Consider the following 21,611-nt stretch of genomic DNA (forward strand, 5'->3'; position numbering starts at 1 on the left):
TTTTACTGTCAAATAGTGACAGTATAACAAGGTTTTACTGTATAATGGGGACAGTATAACAAAATTTTACTGACAAATGCTGACAGTATAACAAGGTTTTACCAAGAAATATTGACAGTATCATAAGTTTCACTGATAATGGTGACAGAATAAGGAGGTTTACTAACACAAGACCTCTAACTCTGACTTTAACTAATATTTCATAACCTAGTAGACAAACCACAATACACATATCAATCCGGCAGGACACAAGTTCTTAGGGAATTTCTCTAGTTTCATTATACACGTTTATATATTGTTGGTATCACAGCAAAATCTGTCATCGCCTTTCATCAAATATCACAGACATCCAGTCAACAACAGCTGACCACGATCCATTTCCATGGCAACACCAACCCTCCAATCAGCCTTCATCAAGCTCACCAATATCAAGATGGCAGATTTCTGTGGAATCCCCCACTGTGTGCCGTAGTTCTCTTCTGGGAAAAAGATATTAAATTATCAACAATACATAATGCTACACCTCCAAACAGCTTATACACTGCTAGACACAAAATATGCTTTAAATGCATCCACCTTATTTGCATGTCTAATTAACAGACATCCCCCATCCCTCAAAAAAAAAAACAATCCTAAAAAATCATGACTTAATATAAGACAAAAAGTCCCCAAATATAGAAACAGAAGAATTTCTTTCGTACGCAATTAATTTTTTTTCCTACAAAATTCAAAAGATACCTTACAAGAGAAGCTTGAACATTTGGAGGGTGGTGACAGTGTATAAAATATGTAGCTTTTGGTATTGTATTCAAATGTACAACAAACTTTTGTTTTGAATAGTTACTGTGTGAAAGAGATGAAGCACATAAATATCAACTGTAAAAATGAAAGAGTGATTTAGTTTGAGGAATTTAGATCTGCCTCACACAGCTGTTTTGTCTGTCTAGGACACATCAGTAATGCTAGGGGGGTTTGGGGGCATAGTCTTGTTGAGTATTTCAGGTTTGGGGGCACAGTCTTGTTGAGTATTTCAGGTTTGGGGGCACAGTCTTGTTGAGTATTTCAGGTTTGGGGGCACAGTCTTGTTGAGTATTTCAGGTTTGGGGGCATAGTCTTGTTGAGTATTTCAGGTTTGGGGGCACAGTCTTGTTGAGTATTTCAGGTTTGGGGGCATGGTTTTGAAGAGGTTTTCATGTTAAAAGGGTGGAATAGGCAACATTATAGCATAAAGTAAATTTAATATTTGAATAGAGGAAGTGTGTTGCACTTACTCATGATTTAGTCAAATTTGAATTATACAAATTAAATTTGAAACTCATTATTAAAGTGAAATTTAAAATATACCTAATAAAGTATGAAATTCAAATAATCTAAGCAGAATTTCAATTATAAGTAACAGTTTAATAACTTAAAATATATAAAATATTTAACTGCTGTTTAATATTCGTCTCTAACATACACATATATTTACATTTGGTGTGGCAATGCCCTTATATATTACTAGTAAATCCCTATCAAAAGCAGCTTCATCTATGAGAGTATAACTGAAGTTGCTGAAGTTGTTGACGTCAGCTGTTACTTGTGCGCTGTCTAGATATTCACCTGACCTGACGGTAGAAAGCGGGAAATTTGAATTTTGGAAGATTTTTTTCATATTTTTTTTATTTTTGCGATTCATTAATAGAACGTAAATATAAGCGATAAACTGCCTAGATGCGGCAGACCTACTGGTGTAACTGCCACATGTGTCACAGACAAACAATCATGGTGCGCTAGCGCGCACCATTCAGTTTGTCTGTGACACATGTGGCAGTTATACCAGTAGGTCTGCCGCATCTAGGCAGTTTATTGCTTAAATAACATTAAACCTTGGGTTCCATTACAGATTACATATCTTGGTGGCAGAAGTTTATTACATGGATATCTGTAATGAGGACCTGACCTTTGACCCCATACTTTGACCTTGACACATTGTAAACTTTTCAGGAAGTTATTAACATGAATATTCTAGTAAAGTAGGATTGTCTCACCTGAAGTCTGATTCTGTCAACGTTCCGTTCTGGATCAATTTTCCGACGTTAGTGATAGTACGGCCTCCTAGGGCATCTATACACTGTCTGTAAATAAGTAATCATCACCATCAGTTGCCACAAATTAGCCATCTCCCCTTGTGAAAACATGTGACACTTATGATTGAAAATTTCTCTGACAAACACAGAAATCACAAAATTCTTAATAAGTTTCAGAAACTGATTATCAGGATAAAAATTCACACAAATTTCGTTTTGGCGTCCAACCATTGAATAAAAAAAAAGTAGTCACATTCAAAGTAAAGTATAAAACATTTTATTTTAACTCTCAACTGTCATTATATCATATTAGATTAATTATATAATATAACAGTATTTGGCGTGAGATGTACTCAAATGATTTAGGAGCCATTTAAAAACACCAACCCTTTAAATCCAGGAATATATGATCCTTATGATTCAAGAGGAACATAACTTGTTTGTAATTTCTCATAACTGAACATGACAACACTAGGACGTGTTATTCGGGACACTCACTTTTTAAAGAATCTTGTATGCGTAAGATGGTGATCTAGCATCTTGTCGTCGGAGAAGAATTCGTCATCGGGGGCAACTCCCCGAGCTACTCTGGCCTGCGTCACAATCTGATCCAAGTCCTTTAAAAAAATCAAAGAGGTACATGTGCAAAATGTTCAGATGAGGTTAACTTGAGACAACTTAAAGTGGACGGCTCGGTTTTGTATTTTTTAATGTCCCAGGGATTTTCCTACAATTTTTCAACTGGGTCCAGGGTCCATAAAAATAATTGGGATTTTCTAGGCGACAAAATGTGACATTGGCAAAAACAAAAAATCGTAAAATTCATACAAATTTCAGTTTATCTTTGATGAATATTGCCTTTATATTATTTTTGATTTCATTTTGTTACCTGTTGCTGTTTTTTATTTTTCAATTATTTTGCCTTAATATAGGTCTTTGTATATAAAACATACTTAATCATTCAAAACTTCAAAGATTTTTTTAGGGGAATGGGTCCTTTTAATGGCCCCTGTTTCTAATGTTGGAAATTCCCTGTGTCCTATCAACAGGTCACTTAAGTACAGCCTCTCTCATGTGTGAGATCCATGTGTGTAGTGAGTGTGTGTTTCGGGAGGCTTTGATATGATAGTGTTTGTCTCCTTGTGATAGTGTGAAACTGATGTCCAATTTAAAGTGTTATCACACTGCACCGTACTGCCAACGACACCCAGCAAGACTCCACTGGGTCATATTGCATTGACAACAGTTAAACCAGTTGTCATACTCCCAAAAATGTGGATCACGACAAAGTAGTTATCTCCCCTGTTTGAGTAATATAACATTCTCAACTAAGGGGAGACAATCCTGATATTAGAGTTGTGTGTTATGTCACTATGTTTAAACCTTCTAAATCGTCAGCTGAAGGGATGCAATCTTGACCTGACAGTGTTCCAGTGTCTATGGACATTTAAAGGGAGATAATCCTGACCAAATTTTGACGTTACCTCACTAGAATCGTACTCTTCAAAATCATCTGCATACTGTGCATCTGACCCATCTTCAGCCATCTTGGAAAAATCCTCTGGACTGTTGAAGATATTCTGTCCTTCTAACTTGTCCTCAGGTGCTGCGGAAGTATCTTCCTGAATATCTTCTGGAATGTCTAAAATATATAGTCTAGATAAATGACATCATTGTCGAAAGAATGTCACTTACATTCATGTTAATTTTGGTATTTCTTTCCAACCTGCCGTTTACAAAATAGTAAATCACTTTCCCCTAAAAATCAGTTCAGGTTACAAGATATGGATTGTTTTAACATCAAGCCATTTCATTGTTGATCTATTTCTTATTGTTATTGTAGTTGAAACTACTGTTTACATCCAAAATAAGACCTCACCCAGTAATAATTAAAGCTCTCAACCACAATTTTTTATATAGCAAACTAAAAGTTGTTTATATACAGTATAAGTACTCTCAAAATTATTGTTATCAACTTTATTCTAGGAGAGGACTTTGAGGATAATACAGTATATTTATTAAAGAAAAGGACTTTGAGGATAATACAGTACATGTACGTATATTTATTAAAGGAGAGGACTTTGAGGATAATTTATTGATCTATAAATGCAGTCAAATTTCATTATCTTGATCTCTGATAACTCATCATTGTTGGATTGTGTTTTGTATTTTTGTAAATCTGTTCTGTTGTCATTGTTACCTTCCTCTAAATCGGAGTGGGAAGAGTCGTCAAAATCATCGGAATAGTCGGACAGCTCCTCGGCAGCATCTGAATCAATAAATATCAGAATTAGTAACAGAATGAACCTATACCACAAAATCTACTCAGAGGGCTCCTATTGGAAGTGATCAGACCGAAATTGATATAACTTCTTTAAAATGCAAAGGTACATCTACAAAGTTACACATATATATCTATAACATAAAACATCCAAATCTAATATGGCTGACTGTTATCTTGGTTTCCAATCAGTTCCAATATGTAAAATGCATAACTAACCTAAAGTTAAAATAATTAACATCTGATGTTGGGCTAAAAATATCAAAAGGGGCACATGTACACTATTCCATCCTACCATTACAACTGACTCCGCTGTCCTGCTGTTTTGGTGACCTCCCTTCTGGTTTCCGTGGCGATTTGTTTAACTTCTTCTTTACGACAGGAGTTGTGTTTCCACTGAAACATAAATATACTAATAGATGATAAACATTTACGAATTCTGCAAATGAATTTAATCCTGTTATCCTCATTAAAAAAAAAATTATCCTCAGTGTATAGATTTATAATCAGTCTTCATCTGCAATGAATTTGTCTGTTAAGCTGAATCCCAATTTTCATTTCAGTAATATTTTTGTTACCGTAATATGCAATTTGTACTATTAATATAGTTTTGTGTTTGTTTGTCAAAAGGATGTCAATAAATGTTTTTTTAATGCTTGTAAGTTGGATAACCATTCTCCTCCGTCTTAATTCTGAAGAGGATAACTAGAATACCAGTTTGTAGATTATTTATTGGAATCTGTAACATAGACCATTTTCGTTTTTGCGGTCCAAACGGTTGGATGATATAGAACGGTGTTGTTCGTTTATGAAGTAAAGAGGGACCTGATGATTTTATATTGTTTTCAGACGAGCTTGGACTTTCAAGGCCTGTATTAACATTTGCAGGTCGGTCAAGATATATGTTTGAAAAGTTACATTTAAAAACTGACGAACCGGTTTGTCCGCATAAACGAACAGGCCCTAAGATACAATCTGACAATCTCTGTCAAAGTTTAAATATAGCACATTGTAAATAACCATATCATTCTGTTAAAAAAATCCTTTCACTTCTAATGAAATCAATCTGGTGAATTGAAATATGTGTATAATTATGTCATAAAATCAAATCATGATGATTTTAGAGGTTGAATTAGAGACATCATCTTGGCTGAGGGGAATTGACAATTTCTGCTCTAGTTTATAAGTTGACATACCATCGACAAAACATCAGATTTTTTACTAAACTTATTTTCATGGTATGTCTTAACTTCAGCTTGTTAAATTTCCGGCTAATTATTCGTTCAGATACATTGTTCCAGCTGACAAAGTACTCGTCATAAGATTCACTATACACAGGCAAAATGTTTCATGTCAATTCAGCTCAATTTCAGCTCAACTTCATGTGAATATTTTCAGGTCAAATTGACCTGAAATTGACTTGAAAATTTCTTCATATGAAATTGACATCATTTTCAGGTCAATATTTTTTTATGTTAAATTAAAGGTACCTAAAACATTTTGACTGTGTCTACATGTAAAAGTAAGCTTGTCTGTGGACATCTCTGATTTCACATTGATACACCTTCGATTGACCGACTGTCATACATGCCATATTTTTGGGAGACCAATAAGGGAGATTGGTGATTATTTTAAGGGAGTTTTGCCTAAAATAAGGGAGATTTGTGCGCGACATGAATATCGACATTTTTATTCAATTTTAAAGAATATTTGTATTTATTTTGGATAATAATCATATTGTATATACATGTACAAACAACAAAAAGTTGTATAAGGTAAAAAATGCAATAAGTATAAATTCAGATTCTGATGATATGAAATTATTTTTTGAATTTTTTTTTATGTAACACAAAAAGTTTCACAGCTTTATGCATATTACATAACAGCATTTGAAAAGGGTATATTATAATTACATTTAGCTAAAGATTAAGACAAGCAAGTTAATTATTTATCAGTTTGGATTTTCTTCAAATGAGAAAGCTTGATCCACTCTGAGGGAACACATCAGTTGTAAAAATCCCCATGAAATGTCCTGTGGGATCCCTTATGTTGGACCATTTAGATATAAAAATATTCCAAGTGTGCAAGTGTATACATGAAGTCATGAGAACTGAAGATGTTCATGTTAGGAGACTGCAGTAAATCTTATCACGATCATTCTAGATTTTGTATATTGTCTCTGTCATGGACGGTACAGTCATTGTAAACATCATGATTGACCACTACAACCAACAGATGTGCTAATTTTGATAGTTTTCTAAAAGAAAATATCGGATTTCATCTTGCTATCACTGACCAACGATACACATGTTATATGAAAAACATGTGTGATTTTGCGTCTGACCAGACTCTGTATCAATTACCATCATCAAAGTATGGTCCTAAAAGAAAACAAACAATAATTAAAGTCTGTTAGCAAAGGGGGTTTAAGTTGTTTGTAAGTGACTTGCCTTTATTTCATGGTGATAGATATTCTAGCGCAAACATTACACTAGCCAGAGCTTCGTGTGAAAGCCGTGTCCAACAGGCGCCATTTTGATTGAGTGATCACGTGAACAGATGGATCACGTGATCGCTAAATTTAGCCAAATCTCGCGAGAAAAACTACTGAAGTGTAAACAAAAATGGCGTCGGCTAAAATACCGGAGGGAATTACAAAATACGGGAATTTGGGAAATAAATTACTTGAAAATAAGGGAGATTTTGTCTCACGCCGGGAGGTATGGCATGTATGGACTGTACAGAGATATACTGATGTGACCAGGTTTTGATTCTGAGTCTGGACAGAAATGACCGAGATGTTGCGATTAGGTTATAAACTAACCTGTTTGGAGAGTATTTACTGGTGCTGCCCTCTACGGAATACGTGTGAGGAGATAATTGGTTGGAAGAATCTTTCACCCCTTTCTGTAACCGCAACATCTCATTTGTCTCAATAAACGCTGCCAGGTGGCGCTGCACGTAGGGCATGTTCACAATAACACTCGCACTAAAGCAAGAAATCGAAAGAAATGTGAAGACATTAGAACAAAGGAAAGGGCTTGAAAGTTGACAGTTTACATTAAGATTAGGTTTAAACATCTTAGTTTTGATTGGTGTCATTAGATTTTGTTTAAACATCTTAGTTTTGATTGGTGTCGGGTAAACATTAAGTCTATGCTACAATTGTAACTTAATTGACATATATCAACTCTATAAGATAAATGTCAGATGTCGACGTATTATACACGTTACCTAGGTCTACATATATCAACTCTGTAAGATAAATGTCAGATGTCGACGTATTATACACGTTACCTAGGTCTACATATATCAACTCTGTAAGATAAATGTCAGATGTCGACGTATTATACACGTTACCTAGGTCTACATTTATCAACTCTATAAGATAATTGTCAGATGTCGATGTATTATACACGTTACCTAGGTCTACATTTATCAACTCTATGAGATAAATGTCAGATGTCGATGTATTATACACGTTACCTGGGTCTATCGTCTGGTGATTTCGCCAATAACCCTGTCACCAGACCGTGAAGGTCATCTGAATAACGATCGGGAACTCTCTGTAAAATATAGATAACTATATTGTATATACTTATTGAAGGAAAACATACACATTGCCGAAATCCATAATTTTTTTAAAATAAAGCAAAGCCATTCTTCAGGGACCATTTTTCTAAACACACTTTTTTCCATATTTGACCAAAGTGACCTTGAACTTTGACCTGTTATATTGAAAATCAGTTCATTCTGAGTTAATTCTGTGAAGAATGGCAAAACTTCTTGTGAGAGGATAACAAAATGCACCAACTCTGTAAATTTGAATCTAACCATACTGATATTTCAATAAGTGACACTCATTTCAAATGGTACTTGGATACCAAATTTACAGTAACCTGAAGTAAGATTTTTTTTAACAAAGGGATATTACTCTATATTTACAATAGATGAGTCTTTGGTTTGTTTTTGTTTTAACGTCCTATTAACAGCCAGGGTCATTTAAGGACGTGCCAGGTTGTGGAGGTGGAGGAAAGCCGGAGTACCTGGAGAAAAACCACCGGCCTACGGTCAGTACCTGGCAACTTTCCCACTTAGGTTTCGAACTCGCATCCCAGAGGTGGAGGGCTAGTGATAAAGTGTCGGGACACCTTAACCCCTCGGCCACCGGGGCCCAGAGGTGTCTCGCTCTGCAGACTTGACTTGATTTTAATGACAAACTTGTGCATCATCATCTCATTATTAAAGAAATCAGTATTTAGAATTTTGCAATGATCAAAATAAATGATTCTGAAGATGCGACAGAGTCTTGTAGATATCGGCAAGATTCTCAGCTCTGATAATTGAAGTGCTTTCTTGTTGGCTATCTAGTTATTACTGTACAGGTCTATCTCTTTATTTTCGTTAATAAATCTGGTGTCGTGTCCTTGAGCCCTGTAAGGTCAATAAATATGGCTACATGATTTGATTTGGTTAACTACACAGTTTTTGTTTTTGCCCCTTGCTAATTTCTGGTGATACTATACATTTGAGACAGATTTGAGCAACATTTCAAAATCAAGTTTACCTCATACTCGGCTTTGATGATTTTCATAAAGAGGCTAATTAGATTCTGTGCATCAAACGGCGGTTTCAGAGAACACATTTCATAAAGGACACATCCCAGGGCCTTAAACAGAAACAAAACATGGTCAAATAATTATAATTTAATAAAAAAAGGCAACCATTTGTTTTCCGATAAGTCTGAAAATTGATGATGCACAAGGAAACTAGTGAACATAAATTATAATGAAATTAATGTATAACTAGGTAAACTTACCGTATCTAACGTACATTGATCCCAGGAAATAGTTTGATATCAAAAACTTGTGTACAATGAATTTTCATGGTTTCTATAGTATCTTTTTATATATTTAATTACTTCCAGTAAATTACTTAGATCTCTGACATAGAACTATATGAGATATCCTGTTAACTTACCCAGACGTCTGACTTAGAACTGTAGGGATATCCTGTTAACTTACCCAGACGCCTGACTTAGAACTGTAGGTGATATCCTGTTAACTTACCCAGACGTCTGACTTAGAACTGTAGGGGATATCCTGTTAACTTACCCAGACGTCTGACATAGAACTGTAGGGGATATCGTGTTAACTTACCCAGACATCTGACTTAGAACTGTAGGGGATATCTTGTTAACTTACCCAGACGTCTGACTTAGAACTGTAGGGGATGTCCTGTTAACTTACCCAGACGTCTGACTTAGAACTGTAGGGGATGTCCTGTTAACTTACCCAGACGTCTGACTTAGAACTGTAAGGGATATCCTGTTAACTTACCCAGACGTCTGACTTAGAACTGTAAGGGGATATCCTGTTAACTTACCCAGACGTCTGACTTAGAACTGTAGGTGATATCCTGTTAACTTACCCAGATGTCAGACTTAGAACTGTAGGGGATATCCTGTAAACTTACCCAGACGTCTGACTTAGAACTGTAGGGGATATCCTGTAAACTTACCCAGACGTCTGACCTAGAACTGTAGGGGATGTCCTGTTAACTTACCCAGACGCCTGACTTAAAACTGTAGGGGATGTCGTGTTAACTTACCAAGACGTCTGACTTAGAACTGTAGGGGATGTCCTGTTAACTTACCCAGACGTCTGACTCAGAACTGTAGGGGATATCCTGTTAACTTACCCAGACGTCTGACATAGAACTGTAGAGGATATCCTGTTAACTTACCCAGACGTCTGACTTAGAACTGTAGGGGATATCCTGTTAACTTACCCAGACATCTGACTTAGAACTGTAGGGGATATCCTGTTAACTTACCCAGACGTCTGACTTAGAACTGTAGGGGATATCCTGTTAACTTACCCAGACGTCTGACTTAGAACTGTAGGGGATATCCTGTTAACTTACCCAGACGTCTGACTTAGAACTGTAGATATATCGTGTAAACTTACCCAGATATCTGACTTAGAACTGTAGGGGATGTCCTGTTAACTTACCCAGACCTCTGACTTAGAACTGTAGGGGATATCCTGTTAACTTACCCAGACATCTGACTTAGAACTGTAGATATATATCGTGTAAACTTACCCAGACGTCTGACTTAGAACTGTAGGGGATATCCTGTTAACTTACCCAGACGTCTGACTTAGAACTGTAGATATATATCGTGTAAACTTACCCAGACGTCTGACTTAGAACTGTAGGGGATATCCTGACATAATTCTGGGCTGAGATAAGTCGGGGTTCCAACAACCGTCTTGGCAAGATCTATAGTGTGGTCCAGCACCTTGGATATCCCAAAGTCACCTGTAAAGTGTCAGAAAAATTTAAACATTTATGGTATTCAAACAGAGGAATACAGTACAATATAATATCAGACAGATGGACAGACAGACACAGTACAATACTACATCAGACAGATGGACAGACACAGTACAATACTATATCAGACAGATGGACAGACAGACACAGTACAATACTATGTCAGACAGATGGACAGACAGACACAGTACAATACTATATCAGACAGATGGACAGACAGACACAGTACAATACAATATCAGACAGATGGACAGACACAGTACAATACTATGTCAGACAGATGGACAGACAGACACAGTACAATACTATATCAGACAGATGGACAGACAGACACAGTACAATACAATATCAGAAAGATGGACAGACACAGTACGATACTATGTCAGACAGATGGACAGACAGACACAGTACGATACTATATCAGACAGATGGACAGACAGACACAGTACAATACAATATCAGACAGATGGACAGACACAGTACAATACTACATCAGACAGATGGACAGACACAGTACAATACTATATCAGACAGATGGACAGACAAAGTACAATACTATATCAGACAGATGGACAGACAGACACAGTACAATACAATATCAGAAAGATGGACAGACACAGTATGATACTATGTCAGACAGATGGACAGACAGACACAGTACAATGCTATATCAGACATATGGACAGACAGACACAGTACAATACTTCATCAGACAGATGGACAGACAGACACAATACAATACTTCATCAGACAGATGGACAGACAGACACAATACAATACTATGTCAGGCAGATGGACAGCTACAATACTATGTCAGACAGATGGACAGACAGACACAGTTCAATACAATATCAGACAGATGGACAGACACAGTACAATACTATGTCAGACAGATGGACAGACAGACACAGTACAATACTATATCAGACAGATGGACAGACACACTACAATAAAATATCAGACAGATGGACAGACACAGTACAATACTATGTCAGACAGATGGACAGACAGACACAGTACAATACTACATCAGACAGATGGACAGACACAGTACAATACTATATCAGACAGATGGACAGACAAAGTACAATACTATATCAGACAGACACAGTACAATTCATTACATATCACACTGTACCTTAAACAACTAAAAACAGTTTCTATAACTCACCAAGCTTTACAACATTTCTTTTTGTGAGGAAAACATTTTCTGTTTTCAGATCCCTACAAAACAAAATCAAATCAAATGAAGTCCAGCAAATGTAATAACATGTGTAATTTACATCAAACTATGATAGGTCTAATGTAAATAAATAATACACTTTGTGTTTCTTTACAACAATAAGTATTGATAATATGTATACATATCATATGTAAAAAAAATCTGTACTCCCAATCAAATATAACCCAACCCAACCCAAAACCCTTGATCCTCCTATCACTATACTTGTTATTTTTTCTTCTTTTCCATTAAAAAATATATCTTTAAATAAGTTAATCTTTTGACCTTTCATCAGTACTTGCATTGTGTTGCTATTTTTGTGGACATTTGAGTCAGTGGATTGTAAGCTACATTAACATCTGATAAACATCTCTAAGTAACATAAATACCTGTGAAGGATTTTCTTTGAGTGAATGTACTGAACTGCCATGATGAGCTGGACAAACCACTGGAAGATAAAATAGTATGTTATCAATGTAAGATAAAATAACATGTTATCAGTGGAAGATAAAATAACATGTTATCAATGTAAGATAAAATAGTATGTTATCAATGTAAGATAAAATAACATGTTATCAATGTAAGATAAAATAACATGTTATCAATGAAGATTTAACATAACATGTTATCAATGGAAGATAAAATAACATGTTATCCATGGAAGAAAAAATAACATGTTTTTAATGGAAGTAAAATAACATGTTATCAATGGAAGACAAAATAACATGTTAACAATGTCTTCAATTATATTAACAACTCTGTCACCTGCTCCTTTACAGAATAACTATCACAGAAATGGTTTCAGGGTATTAAAAAATCCAAATACTCTGAACACTTGTAAGCTCCTTCTGACAAGTCAGTAGTCTGAGAGTGCCTTAAAACAATAAACATGTGGAGCAATCGAATAAAAAACTGAATAATTTAGGATGATTACTAACTTTAGGATTGGGTCTGAAATTATAGGGGTACAAAATCAGAATTCTCCATCACAAACAATGAAGGTTCCCAAGTATAGAGTTTATCTTAGAACTACACGTAGAGAAGCTCTACATTCAATACTGTATTTATCCACAAATAAGCCCCCTCCCCTAGTGTAAAAGTTTACTGTATTTATCTTCAAATAAGCCCCTTCCCCTAGTGTAACAGTTTACCGTATTTATCCTCAATAAGCCCCCTCACCTAGTGTAAATGTTTACTGTATTCATCCTCAAACAAGCCCCCTCCCCTAGTGTAAAAGTTTACTGTATTCATCCACAAATAAGCCCCCCCCCCCCCCCCCCCCCTCCCCTTGTGTAACATTTTAACATATTTATCATTAAAATATAAGCTCCTGTGTAAAGCTCCTAGAATAAATGCGCCCTCTCCTAATTTACCATATTGTTCCCCAAATAAGCTCCCACATGCACCCCTAGTGTAAAAGTTTACCATATCTATCATGAAATATGCTCCCTTTTAAAATGTAAAAGTTTACTGTATTTTTTTCTCAAATAAGCTCTATCCCTAGTTTAACCGTTTACCATAATTATCCTTAAATATACCCCAGTTTTTTGAGGAGCAGTGTATAAGCAGTAACTTTAAAATTTAGAAACTTAATGGCTACTTGAGTTATCTCCCTTCCTTATAGGACATTGACAAAATAAAACAGATTATGTGTGCATGGTGGTCCCCAAATGAACTTTTGTATAGCATTACATAATCAATTTGAAAAATACATGTATACAAATGTACATACTGTACATATTTCTACAACCCTGTATACATGTTGTATCTATTTTTTGATATATGTATGCATGTTGTATTTATTTTTAGATACATAGTACATGTATGCATGCATGTTGTATCTATTTTTAGATACATGTATGCATGTTGTATATATTTTTTGATACATTGTACATGTATGCATGCTGTATCTATTTTTATATATGTATGCATGTTGTATCTATTTTTAGATATGTGTATGCATGTTGTATCTATTTTTAGATACATGTATACATACTGTATCTATTAACATTTACATGTTTCATTGAATACTTACACACATAATGATCGTCTCTTCAAAGTACTTATTTTTCTGAAATTGTAGAAAAGCAGAACAAGATTTATTTGTGCTATAAAATCTGTATAGACATTTAAACTGCCTCCAGTTTGCATTATTGGAAACAAAACAAAACTAGTCGGATTAATTATAGGAAAAAAACAAAAGGGTAGGTAGGTCAGGAAATCTTTTTATTCTTAAAAGTTTTTTCTAACTTAAAGGTTATATGTACCTACATGTATATGTAGACAAGGAAGGTTGATTTTAATAGTCCTTCCGTTAAAAAGGCCAAAAATACTTCAGAGTTTACACAAAAATATTGGGTCAGTACGGTTAACAGAAACACAGATATTCTATACTACATTGTACTATACTGCTGATCGTATCCTAGAACGAATATTCATACCCAGCCTACAATGCTCTCTGATGACGACCATCTGTCAGAAATTGTCTGTCCGTCGTCCAGAGCTACGTTATCGCAGCTATTCGTAATCTAGTTCCCCTTCCCCTTAACGTGCTTTCATATTTTTCACGTTGAATTATCTATGGTGTCAAAATTCCCCTATACAAACATTGACATTATAGCAAACATTGACATTATAACAAACATTGACATTATAACATTGACATTATAGCAAACATTGACATTATAACATTGACATTATAACAAACACTGACATTATAACAGACATTGACATTATAACAGACATTGACATTATAACATTGACATTATAACAGACATTGACATTATAACAAACATTGACATTATAACAAACATTGACATTATAACAAACATTGACATTGTAACAGACATTGACATTGTAACAAACATTGACATTATAACAGACATTGACATTGTAACAAACATTGACATTGTAACAGACATTGACATTGTAACATACATTGACATTATAACAGACATTGACATTATAACAGACATTGACATTATAACAAACATTGACATTATAACAAACATTGACATTATAACAGACATTGACATTATAACAAACATTGACATTATAACAGGCATTGGCATTGTAACAAACATTGACATTATAACAGACATTGACATTGTAACAAACATTGACATTATAACAGACATTGACATTGTAACAAACATTGACATTATAACAGACATTGACATTATAACAAACATTGACATTATAACAGACATTGACATTATAACAAACATTGACATTATAACAAACATTGACATTATAACAAACACTGACATTGTAACAAACATTGACATTATAGCAAACATTGACATTATAACAAACATTGACACTGTAACAAACATTGACATTATAACAGACATTGACACTGTAACAAACATTGACATTATAACAGACATTGACATTATAACAAACATTGACATTATAACAAACATTGACACTGTAACAAACATTGACACTGTAACATACATTGACATTATAACAAACATTGACATTGTAACATACATTGACATTGTAACAGACATTGACATTATAACAAACATTGACATTATAACAAGCATTGACACTGTAACAAACTTTGACATTATAACAAACATTGACATTATAACAAACATTGACATTGTAACAAACATTGACATTGTAACAGACATTGACATTGTAACAAACATTGACATTATAACAGACATTGACATTATAACAAACATTGACATTGTAACAAACATTGACATTGTAACAGACATTGACATTGTAACATACATTGACATTATAACAGACATTGACATTATAACAAACATTGACATGATAACAAACATTGACATTATAACAGACATTGACATTATAACAGACACTGACATTATAACAAACATTGACATTATAACAGACATTGACATTATAACAAACACTGACATTATGACAAACACTGACATTATAACAGACATTGACATTATAACAAACATTGACATTATAACAAACACTGACATTATAACAGACATTGACATTATAACAAACATTGACATTATAACAAACATTGACATTATAACAGACATTGACACTGTAACAAACATTGACATTATAACAAACATTGACATTATAACAAACATTGACATTATAACAAATTTCAGCTCTATCTTGTTATTCATCACTCACATTGGCAGCTTCTCGAATCTTGTCGTCCATTGTACCACCATCACAGAAGTCCTGTTATAAACAAAGACAAAGTGACCTTTTAAAATTAAAGAATAAATCAAAGAGTAATTTTAGTCAAGAGTTCTGCAAAAACTAAACAAATGGCCGCTTAGGGAGAAAAATAAAATGCATTCAATTTCACATTAGGAAGTGTGTAACAGTTTATACTGACATTGTATTGGGAATAGGGGAATGTGTGAGTGGTAATTTAAAGTTTACCTGGATGATGAAGAGAAAGTCATCGCCTTCGTAGAAAGAATCATAGTAAGCTACTATGTGGGGATGTTTCAGCTGAGACAAAATACTGAAATAAAAAGTGCATAGATATTTATATAGTTACAGTACTATGTATACCCCAAATCCTAAAATATTCAAGTTTACTGTATTTATCCTCATATAAGCCCCCTCCCTTAGTGTAAAAGTTTACTGTATTTATTCTCATATAAGCCCCCCTCCCTTAGTGTAAAAGTTACTGTATTTATCCTCAAATAAGCCCCTCCCCTAGTGTAAAAGTTACTGTATTTATCCTCAAATAAGCCCCCTCCCCTAGATTAAAAGTTCACTGTAATTATCCTCAAATAAGCCCCTCCTCTAGTGTAAAAGTTTACTGTATTTATCCTCAAATAAACTCCCTTCCCTAGTGTAAGAGATACTGTATTTATCCTCAAATAAACTCCCTTCCCTAGCGTAAAAGATACTGTATTTATCCTCAAATAAACTCCCTTCCCTAGTGTAAAAGATACTGTATTTATCCTCAAATAAGCCCCTCCTCTAGTGTAAAAGTCTACTGTATTTATCCTCAAATAAGTCCCTCCCCTAGTGTAAAAGTCTACTGTATTTATCCTCAAATAAGCCCCTCCTCTAGTGAAAAAGCTTCCTGTATTTATCCTCAAATAAGCACCTCCTCTAGTGTAAAAGTTACTCTATTTATCCTCAAATAAGCCCCTCCCCTAGTGTAAAAGTCTACTGTATTTATCCTCAAATAAGCCCCTCCTCTAGTGAAAAAGCTTCCTGAATTTATCCTCAAATAAGCACCTCCTCTAGTGTAAAAGTTACTCTATTTATCCTCAAATATGCCCCTCCTCTAGTGTAAAAGTCTACTGTATTTATCCTCAAATAAGTCCCTCTCCTAGTGTAAAAGTCTACTGTATTTATCCTCAAATAAGCCCCTCCTCTAGTGAAAAAGCTTCCTGTATTTATCCTCAAATAAGCACCTCCTCTAGTGTAAAAGTTACTCTATTTATTCTCAAATAAGCCCCTCTCCTAGTGTAAAAGTCTACTGTATTTATCCTCAAATAAGCCCCTCCTCTAGTGAAAAAGCTTCCTGTATTTATCCTCAAATAAGCACCTCCTCTAGTGTAAAAGTTACTATATTTATCCTCAAATAACCCCCTTCCCTAGTGTAAAAGTTTACTGTATTTATCCTCAAATAAGCCCCCTCCCCTAGTGTAAAAGTTTACTGTATTTATCCTCAAATAAGCCCCCTCCCCTAGTGTAAAAGTTTACTGTATTTATCCTCAAATAAGCCCCCTCCCCTAGATTAAAAGTTCACTGTATTTATCCTCAAATAAGCCCCTTCCCCTAATGTAAAAGTTTAGTACTGTATTTATCCTCAAATAAGCCCCTCCTTTAGTGTAAAAGTTTACTGTATTTATCCTCAAATAAGCCCCCTTCCCTAGTGTAAAAGTTTAATGTATCTATCTTCGTATCTTCAATAAGCCCCCTCCCCTAATGTAAAATTTTAATATTTAAGTTTATGAAGGGTTTATTTTTTTAATAGATACATGTATCTACACCAGGAACCATAGAGAATTGGTATTCTTGCTTATTATTTCAAAATTGATGATTATGCAAAAATGAATTTGTTGACAAGAGCTTATTTGCAGATTAATTCAGCAATTGAAGTTGAATGTTCATATCTTTGGTTTAAGAAATAAAATGAAGGTTATTAAGATATGTGGTGAGGTTTCAGAAATTTGTTTTTAATTTGATTAGTTTAAACTATAGCCAGGAACCATAGAGAAATATCCATATACTATCTGGGCCTAGTAAGTAGTTTTTCAAAATTATCAATAATTTCTAATTCTGTGTTAGTAAACAACTATGCTATTTCTCAACATCTCTCTAACCTTGTTTAGCAACAACATTAGCTTAACAATAGTTTTGAACAACCAGGCCTGGGTATGCACTTTTCCATTATCATACAAGATTATGCAAATATGATCGTGACCTTTTTTCCACATGATTTTAACTATAAATATTTTCATGATATTGACATATCAGGAATAGACTGATGTTAGTAAAATTTACATAGTTGGCATTCCTGACATCAATTTCTCAAAACTTGATGTCAAGGTTATGTATCAAAGGTCAATGTCATGTACAGTCAAACCTGTTCATGCGACCACTTGTATAAAGCGACCCCTGTTCATAATGACCATTGTTATGATAATCCCAGGCATTTTTACTATGATATGACACCATGTATAGCCATGTATACAGCACAACAACAAACGCGCCATTTTGGTCCCAGAATTGATGAAATAAACGACAGATCTCCGAGATTGATCGAGGGAGTTTCTTAGATCCATTCACTATAATTTCGTTTAATTTCAAAACTAGCTCGGGTTCGTAATACGATCAATATGGCCATAAATGAAGCCAACATATCATTATACATGTATTTAAAAAGAAAATTCAGGGAATATGTCAGTTTAACAGTTCAAGTGCATTTCTGTATAGGACTCACATAACCCCAATGTCTACACCCTGGTATACGTGTAGTGATACTACAGGCCCCTGGTATACATGTAATGACACTATACAGGCTACATATTCTTACCTTGCTTCTTTTTGTACAGATTCTTTCGTCCTTGTCTTTTTCCTTTCATCAAGTTCAATCTTTTTCAGAGCATATAATCTGTCCCAAACATTGTTCAAATACAAGTAAATAACCTCATGATATCATTTTTTTCTTTCAGAAAACTGTGCTCTTTATCTACTAGTCACAGCTAGATCTATATCAAAATAACAACTGTTTTATTTTTTTCAGAATTAGACATTAACTTTTAAACATGACTGCAGATTCTCAAGTAATTGGTATTTGGTTAGATGATAATTAAATAAAAAAAAAAACTATTAACCAATTTAATTATCATCATTTATAACTGAAGGTGTCCGAGAGGCTTGAAAACCTCATTAGAAATGACTTTTTCTCTTAATAAATCTCAATTCATTTTTGTCTCTTGATCTTCTATAGATCAATAGAAGTCTTTTTTCCTCATGGCTCTTTAATACTTTTTTAGGCTGGTGATCATGAATGTACCACTAGATTGGACTAACAAAAATCTCAACCCTATAAACAAGTGTGCAGACCTCTTATTCTCTTTGTGTCTGACGAGATACACTGACCCACAGCCTCCGGACCCTAGTCTGTGCACAGTGTCATAGCGCTCCATAACTCTCTAATATTATCACCAACACAAGGCTACAGCTACCAGAACCTGCAAATTTGTATACACACATTTCATATTTAAAGAGAACAGAGACTTGTCTGTCAGTAAACCTGATTGTATGTATTATCTCTGGTGGTGAATTACTGTATGTGTCAGTGAAATGTGTTTCTGCCTTAAGCTTGTTTATGATTGAGTAGATTAGATTGATAAAGTGGTTTATTGGTTTATTCTGTTTAATGTCCTATAATTAACAACCAGGGTCATTTAAGGACGTGCCAGGTTTTGAAGGTGGAGGAAAGACAGAGTACCCGGAGAAAAACCACCGGCACAAGTCAGTACCAGGCAACTGTCCTATGTGGGATTCAAACTCGTGACCCAGAGGTGGAGGGCTAGAGATAAAGTGTCGGGACACCTTAATTAACCACTTCCAGGCCACCGCGGCCCCCAGATAGGTAAATATTTAGTTCCTGTGTAATTGTGACTATTATTAACTGAATCTATAGTTTCTGGACAATGACGTCAAGATATTGATAAGGAAGTGACTTAGCATGCATCACCATTCACAGGCTTAGATTAAGGTCTAATGTATACAAATTTCTGGTATCAACTTCCAGTGAGGCAAAGTCAAATTTCAATTTGGATCGACAGGCTCCAAAACTGCCAAACAATGTTTTACATGAGGATTAAAATCAAATAATATTTTTAAAAAGAGGGACATAACCACATTCAGACCCCTAATTGCAATCATTTAAAATAACCCTACCAATTATACTGTACTGTAGAATATGAATTAAAAGAAAATACTTCCCTGAAGTGTTAAAGCAGCAAATGTTTTTTTTTAATATTGACCTCCATTTTCAAGAGTTGTGTCCTTTTGTTACCAAATCTTGAGCGTTAAATACCATATCCAACCTATACTAATAAGCACACTTTGCAGTTACAAAAACCCAAAAAGTTTATATTTAAAAAAAACAAAAACAAAAAACAAACAAAAAAACAAAAACAAAACAAGTACATGTACAGAGAAAAGTTTCCAGGGGAAGTAATTTGTGCAGAAATTATAACATTATACCTTTACAAAGTGAAAACAATCCAGTCTTTGGGAGAAAGACTGAAGATTATATTGGCAAATCAGTGTGGCCAGTAATTGGCTTTTTATATGTTTTCGAATTAGTGGAATAGTGCACTCACAATCATTTCCGAAAAAAAAAGTTTGGGGTATAATTGATGGTTACCATTAATTATAAGTTCAAATACGGTAATTATTATATAATGCCCATTGTCATATATAAATACTCGTCACACAATGGATCAATATGAAAATAAAATTCACCAAAATTATAAAATATCCAAAATATTTTGTAGGGTTATTCCACATATTTTGTGATGGTTGACAAAGGTTGCTGTTGTCTAGAATCCAAAATAATGTGAAGATGTGTTGATATAACAAGAATTCAGAATAATATCAAAACGGTTTTTTGAGAAAAAAAGGTAAGAATCTAGATCTGTAATTACTATATATAGATATTTAATACTACATGTACTACTTCTGTGTATGGCAAGAGTTACTTCCCTTGGTATATCGTGTGGTTTTGCTTGTGAAATATCATGGAATTGCTAATGACACATAATGTATACATTATTTACATTGCTATTTCAATTGCCTACATTCAACGCATTTGTATATGATTTTAGAGATGAATACCTTTGGGCAAATTATCCAGATTTAGGTCAAGGCGTTTGCGCCTTTCAGCAGAGGAATGAGTCTCCGGACGCCATATTTTGTAAACAATGTTAGATCGGCGCGCATAAAGCGAGGTTTGATTGGACGGGGCAATTAATTTCAGCCAATCATGTTTCTTGTCACATAATATAAGGAATGTGTGCAGTTTCGTTTTGTAGGCCTACTTTCATTTTGTCTGACCAGGGAGAGCTAAAATTCATCCCATTTATTAAAAAAAAGACTGCATAAGAGACTTTCCTATTTCATTTTGCATCAAACAATATTTATTATGATATTAATCATGTAGCAATTGCTCTTTTTAGTAAAATGCCTGGACTTCTCAAAA

At 34.4% G+C, this 21,611-nt stretch overlaps 1 protein-coding gene across 2 annotated transcripts; it reads right to left on the reverse strand.

The window, feature by feature from the left end:
- On the reverse strand, nt 1-21,332 carry LOC117336113 (serine/threonine-protein kinase Nek4-like). Of its 2 annotated transcripts, none has more exons than XM_033896490.1 (18): nt 21,248-21,332; nt 19,463-19,590; nt 18,930-19,007; nt 16,307-16,391; nt 16,049-16,099; nt 13,947-13,982; nt 12,301-12,359; nt 11,861-11,913; nt 10,547-10,674; nt 8,918-9,019; nt 7,837-7,916; nt 7,175-7,339; nt 4,646-4,746; nt 4,270-4,338; nt 3,554-3,702; nt 2,568-2,686; nt 2,031-2,117; nt 1-479 (listed from the first exon to the last, which is right to left on the reverse strand). In XM_033896490.1, exons 2-18 carry the CDS (start codon nt 19,543-19,545, stop codon nt 404-406), a joined length of 1,521 nt encoding a protein of 506 aa, XP_033752381.1. In that variant the 5' UTR covers nt 19,546-19,590; nt 21,248-21,332; the 3' UTR covers nt 1-403. The 2 variants fall into 2 exon arrangements, with proteins under 2 accessions (XP_033752381.1, XP_033752380.1); XM_033896489.1 differs by having other exon boundaries at nt 3,554-3,711.
- Nucleotides 21,333-21,611: the final 279 nt, after the last annotated feature.

The sequence above is a fragment of the Pecten maximus genome, chromosome 10 (genome assembly GCF_902652985.1).
Source record: "Pecten maximus chromosome 10, xPecMax1.1, whole genome shotgun sequence".
Taxonomy (NCBI): domain Eukaryota; kingdom Metazoa; phylum Mollusca; class Bivalvia; order Pectinida; family Pectinidae; genus Pecten; species Pecten maximus.

Coding starts and splice junctions, on each gene's coding strand:
- LOC117336113 (XM_033896489.1), bottom strand. CDS start 19,545: ATGGAGCGCTATGACACTGTGCACAGACTAGGGTCCGGAGGCTGTGGG. Junction 16,100..16,306: donor ACTTTCTCTTCATCATCCAG/GTAAACTTTAAA, acceptor TGTTTATAACAG/GACTTCTGTGATGGTGGTAC. Junction 4,747..7,174: donor AGTAAATACTCTCCAAACAG/GTTAGTTTATAA, acceptor TTTATGTTTCAG/TGGAAACACAACTCCTGTCG.